Raw genomic sequence first — 5,852 nt, 5'->3', positions numbered from 1 at the left:
AAGAAAGCCATCAACAAACACATAGAACTCAACCCCATATACACTCCGCTACGAAGGAAAACCGGAAGTGAGGCGATCCAGCTCAATGGACCCCAGAGTTTAAAAACCAGGAGGGAAAACACAACAGCACTTCATCGGAGGCTGCACTGATAATGTTACCCAGCAGGGTAATGAAACCTCTGCGAAACAACAAACCAGCTCGGTGAGCCAACCAACTTCATCAGAGCTGCAATTTTCACCCCCTGACAATATTGTTGTAAATGTCGGTACCAGTTTTAGTCATGCTGTGATGCGATGACTACAACTGTACATAAACCTCCAACTGTGACCTAACCGGTTTCTTATATCATTCCAATATTACATTCCTGCTCTTACATGGAATACCACACCCCGCCCCCGGTGAAGGAATGTTCTAACTGCCTGTTTTATCACCTTATCAGCCTGTGGGGACCTGTAAACTTGCACTTCAACATCTATCACTCCGTCTTCCCATCTCAATGATCGCTGCTGTAGTGTGTGTTCCCCGTGCTCTGTCTGTTCTTCCCAACATGGTGGAGTTCACATTTCTCTGGATTGAATTCCATTTCCCTCTTTTCCAGCCACACAACCCAATTGTTGATAGGTTGCCATGGTGACGGTGCGTATGCTCTGATTGGGGTCTGTCAGTTGTTACATGGCGAATACATCTTAGACTTTGTTGATGTGCTCCTGCTATGGATGGAAGTTTGGAAAGATCCTCGACAACATTGTTCCTTGGTTAACTCTTCATGTGTTGTTTCTCTTTGGGCTTCTCCAGGGGTTTCAATTTCTCATAAATTTCTGCCCAATGTCCTCCTGCACATGTCACAAAACATTGGACGCTTTGGAAGAGACAAGCCACACAACACACAAGGTTTGAGGGCCCCGCTGAGCTGCTGTAAAATTGTTGGGTTGGAAGGGCATGCAACAGAAGATGTTGTTGGTCAGTTACAACTGTTTCCAATTTGCCTCCTTCATCTAGCAGTGGGTCAATGATATACTCTTTCAGGACGTACATTTAAGATAACAGACAGGAGGTTTAGAAGGAATTTAAGGAAAATCTTTTCACCCAGAGTGTGATGGGGTCTGGAATGCAGTGCCTGGGAGTGTAGTTAAGGTGGGAGACCTCACAACCTTTAAAAAGTACTTGGATGAGCACTTGAAGTGTCATAACATTTAAGCTATGGGCCTAGTGTGGGAATGTGGGACTAGTGTAGGTAGTAGCATATTTTTGTACTGGATGACTGTACAATTAGAGTTGTTCAGGAGGCCCTTTCTGAAGGATTTAGTAGCATAGTGTATTTCCATGAGCCTTCAACTGAGTCAGCTCTGGTGAAATCCCATTTCAGACCTTTCACTCAACACCTCCCTGTCAACTGGTCCGTTGTCTCCATTGGCTAAACTCAAACTTTAAGCCCATCTTTTAAAATCTGGAAATTTTATAGAAATCTGATTAGAAATACCAGAGGATTTGGCTCTTATTCAATCATTTCTCAAAGCAATAACAAGTTTGACTGATTGTCATTTTGTATCAGCTATTTTCAGAAATAAAGGTGAATTATTTCTTCAAATAGCAGAGAGTTTGACAGTATGTCAATGGAGTGCCAATCCATGTTTAAATGTTTGTTTTTCATTGTTTTGTTTTCTTTGTGCTCTTTAAAACTGTCAGTACGAGGATCTGTATCACAGAGTAATGCTTGATCTTTTTTTAATTTCTCTCATTTGTTTTGTATGGAGGTGGGAGTTCAGGCCGGGTTGAGGGTGGTGATGTCACACAGGTCTTTGTAACATTTCCATGCAGTATCCTAGAAGTAGGATTGTGGAAATGACTGACATATTGACAAAGGTATGTCCTCTTAAACGTGGGAAAAGTCTGTTTTAGTGTTTGGGCTGTACTTCATTCAAGGACCAGTTCAACAAATTGGAATTGCCAAATGCATCTTTAAAATGACACGTTTTGAATTAGATTATCTGTAGCTTGCCCTTCCTTCTTAAAGATGTTCCTTCTCACTTGAGTTTCTGTTCTGCACTATGTGCTCTAGCACTCTGTCTCAGTTGTTCACAAATAACCACAGCCCTGACCTCAGGCAGATGATGGGCAAGAGCTGCTCAGAAGATAAAGACTTCACCACTCCCACTGCATTCATCACTTTTTAGAGCTAACTGAATGCCACTGGCTTTGAATGGGCACTGGCTGCCAACATGATGCAGTGTCATGTGTCAAACCCCACTATTAATGTGATCCGGTCGGGGCCACCACGTTGTTTGCTCATTTGACATATCGGCTTATGGTTGGGACGTTGTGAAATGCCACAAGCTCACACACAATCTCTGGGTTCTGTCGTTGCTGATGTTCCCGTATATGACACACATAACTCTCTGACTGACTGACCACATGTATCTCCAATACACAGAGGCAATGACTGAAGGTCAGGCAGCTGCAGTTTTACTGGAACATCACATGTGGTGGTGCCCTTAAAGGTACAGGCCAATCTGTTCAGGAACCTGTGTGATAATACTACCTGCCACTCTCACACGACAGGCACAGCCCTGCTCTGTGCTATACTCATTCTTCCAGCTGTGCTCACTCTGTCCCATTAACAATGCCCCATGGGCACAGACACAGTCTACATTTACATGGCACCTTTCACTAGTCCAGGATGTCCCAAAGCAATGTAAATCCAATGAAGTATTTTGAAATGTAGTCACTGTTGCAATATAGGAAACACAGTTAGTTTGCACTGCAAGATCCAACAAACAATAATGAAACAGTTAACTTTTTATGATGCTGGTTGAAAAAGAGACATTGGCTGAGAGACAGGGAACAAATTGCCCACCCCTTCCACATCCTGGGATAGTGGCTGTGAGTTTTCAATATCCCCCAAGAGAGCAAACAGGACCTCAATTTGTCATCTCAACTGTGTACTGACCTTCTCATTTTATTTCCTGTATTTTTGATTGCAGACTGAAATGGAAAAAGGACTGTTTTAAAACCTAGGACTATAGAAAGAATTGCTATACTTTTAAACACAAGTAACTGAAATTAATTAGGTGGTGTTTATACCACTGTTTATTCATGTAGACAGCCATCACCAGGGGCTGTATGCAGACAGAGATTTGGCCAGCAACATGTAGCTGATTGGTCTGTATAATTCGAACCAGTTGTGGATACCAGAGATCATCAGTCTGATGACAATCCTCTAACTGATTCTGGGTAGCTGAACAGCTTGTAGAAGCCTTTGGACTGCTGGAAAGGGAGACAGAGTGTATGTCACTCTCTCTCTGCAGTAAAAATACCTGAAGCTTGATGAAAGCCAGTTGTTTTTCTCTCACTGGTTGTTATAACCTGTTCCCTTTTTCTAGTAACCAAGGGACTAAGTTAGTGTACCAATAATCCTGTACCTCCATGAAGAACTGAAAGACCTGCAGAAAACAGATTAAATAACAATAAATCTTGGCAAACCAAAGGAACATCTAAACAAAGGAACATCTGTGGATTGATGCTATTGAACTGTGTTTCCCCGATTTTCCTCTCCATCCATAAAACCAATGTCTTTTTTGTTTGTCTCTGTGTGAGAGTGTATTGGGACTTAAAAGGGACTTACATATTTAACTGGCATAACTGTATGGTGATAGTTCATAACTGTGTATTTGTGATTAGAATGCACCTATTTGTGATAAATAGTAGCTCCTGGTAGGTGCAGGATTCTGGTTGGTTTATCTCAGTACCGCGATACTATCAGGCTGGTAAATCAGGCTCATTGTGAGAGCTGATCACATCATTACTTTCTGTGATGACTCCAGAGGCACTAGCGAGTGGGCCTTGAGAATCAGTCAGTTTCTCAAGTGGGTTGTGATAGTTGAAAGATACCACATTGAAATCCTGGGAGATGGGAAACAGCTGGCAACTGGTTTGATGCTTCTCTGGTTTCTGTCTTCCTTCTGTTTGACCAACATCCTCCACCCGTTCCTGGAAATTTACAATTCTCGTCACTCCATCATTGGTCACTGCACTTTCAGAAGCTCAGAAACCTCCTCCTTGAACCTTTTTGCCTCTCTCTCCCAAAGGGTCCTTCAAACCTACTACGGACGATCTGGTCGCCCACCTGAGTATTTCCTGCTGTGGAATGGGTCACTGTTTGTTTCTTGCCCCTGTCGTGGGGGGTGGGAGGGGTGAATGGAAGCAGCTTTCCTGCACTCACTCTGTCACACCGACCATGAAAACTGCATCAACAAGGTCACTGATCCATCTTCCGCACTCCAGATTTTACATGCCCAAACTGCTTGCTCTCTCCTCATGGGTCAGTCCCACTATCGCAGACATTGGCTTGCTGTGGAACCGTTCTTATACTCTCTCAACAGCACGTAGATCCTTTCTTGGTGGGGGAGGACAGATCTAATTTTTATTTGTTCATGCTGGCTAGGCCGGCATTTATTGTCCATTCCCCAACTGCCCTGAGAACAGTGAAGAGTCAATCCCATTGCTGTGGGTCTGGAGTCACACATGGGCCAGACTGGGGAGGGATGGCAGATTTCCCTCCCTAAAGGGCATTAGTGAACCAGGTGAGATTTAACAATTGTCAATGGTTACACTGTCACCATTAGGCCAGCTTTTAATTTCACACCATCTGCATGGTGGGATCTGAAGTCATGTCCCAGAACATTAGTTTGGGGCTCTGTAATACTCATGTAATGATATTAGCAGCACATTGTTCACCAACAACTGCAAAAACAGAAGCTGCTAGAAAAGCTCAGCAGGTCTGACAGCATGTGTGAAGAAAAATCAGAGTTAATGTTTCGGGTCCGGTGACCCATCCTCAGAACTGACCCGAAACATTATTTTACCTTCACAGATGCCGCCAGACCTGCTGAGCTTTTCCAGCAACTTCTGCTTTTGTTCCTGATTTACAGCATCCGCAGTTCTTTCAGTTTTTACCAGCTCACCATTACCTCATCTACCCCACCAGGCATGGTCTCACCATGGCCTTGTCCAGCTCCGGCAAGATATCTTAACTTGTGAACTCAAATACCCTTGTGATGAAGACTAAGGGACATGCTATAGATACAGTCTTCACCCACTCAATATCATCAATGTACTTCCTGTATAACAATCCACATTACACATGTGGAACCAGTGTCCAAGATTCAATTCAGCTCCACAAATTCATGGGCAAATAATTGGAGCAAATCAGGAGACAGTGCGAATTATTGTTTATTCATTTGTTTAAAAAAAATCTGCAACCTGATGTCACCAGATTGGACTGACACCAGACGCTACCAGCAGATCCCACCAACAGAGCCCAGCTGAGATCTCACTTGGGATTTGTCACCACTTTTACCTTCCTCATTCTCTCAAGATTCACCACCAATTTCTCATGGGTTCCAGCCTGAAGTTGTGGTTTTGGGTCTTTGATAGTCCCAAGGAAGATGGGGATTCCGGAGATATCATCGCGGATGATGAAGAAAAATGGCCTGTTGATGGTACACTTCATGAAGGAGCGATTGACAGCAATGCCTGTGCTAGCAGCAGCCTGTACTCCCTCCTCTTTCAGCTCCAGTATTGCCTTGTGCTGAATACTGGACACAACCAGAGGCATGGACGAGATCCTGCGCAGGTCTGGGTTCGAGAACAGTTTGCCAAGGCCTGTGACAGCAGGGAGCAGGAGAGGAGCAGTTAGACTGGTGTAGGCTTCAGGCAGCTCAGACCAGATCCAACAAAGCTCACCTCCCACTCTCACACTCACACACACTCATACACTCACTCACTCACACACTCGCTCACACACACACACACACTCGCTCACACACTCGCTCACTCACTCGCTCACACACTC

The 5,852-nt window shown here is 44.1% G+C and overlaps 1 protein-coding gene across 1 annotated transcript in view; it reads right to left on the bottom strand.

Annotated features, from left to right (window-relative positions):
• Window positions 1-5,212: 5,212 nt before the first annotated feature.
• Window positions 5,213-5,852, bottom strand: part of serpinf2b (serpin peptidase inhibitor, clade F (alpha-2 antiplasmin, pigment epithelium derived factor), member 2b) — a 15,829-nt gene continuing 15,189 nt past the window's right edge. Inside the window, exon 6 of the mRNA XM_048612704.1 lies at window positions 5,213-5,662. Coding sequence (XP_048468661.1) covers window positions 5,331-5,662 — 332 coding nt within the window. The 3' untranslated portion in view covers window positions 5,213-5,330. The remainder of the gene's footprint in view (window positions 5,663-5,852) is intronic.

Source organism: Rhincodon typus, chromosome 26, assembly GCF_021869965.1.
Source record: "Rhincodon typus isolate 14 chromosome 26, sRhiTyp1.1, whole genome shotgun sequence".
In the NCBI taxonomy this organism is placed as follows: Eukaryota; Metazoa; Chordata; class Chondrichthyes; order Orectolobiformes; family Rhincodontidae; genus Rhincodon; species Rhincodon typus.
This window is presented reverse-complemented; position numbering and strand designations above follow the sequence as displayed.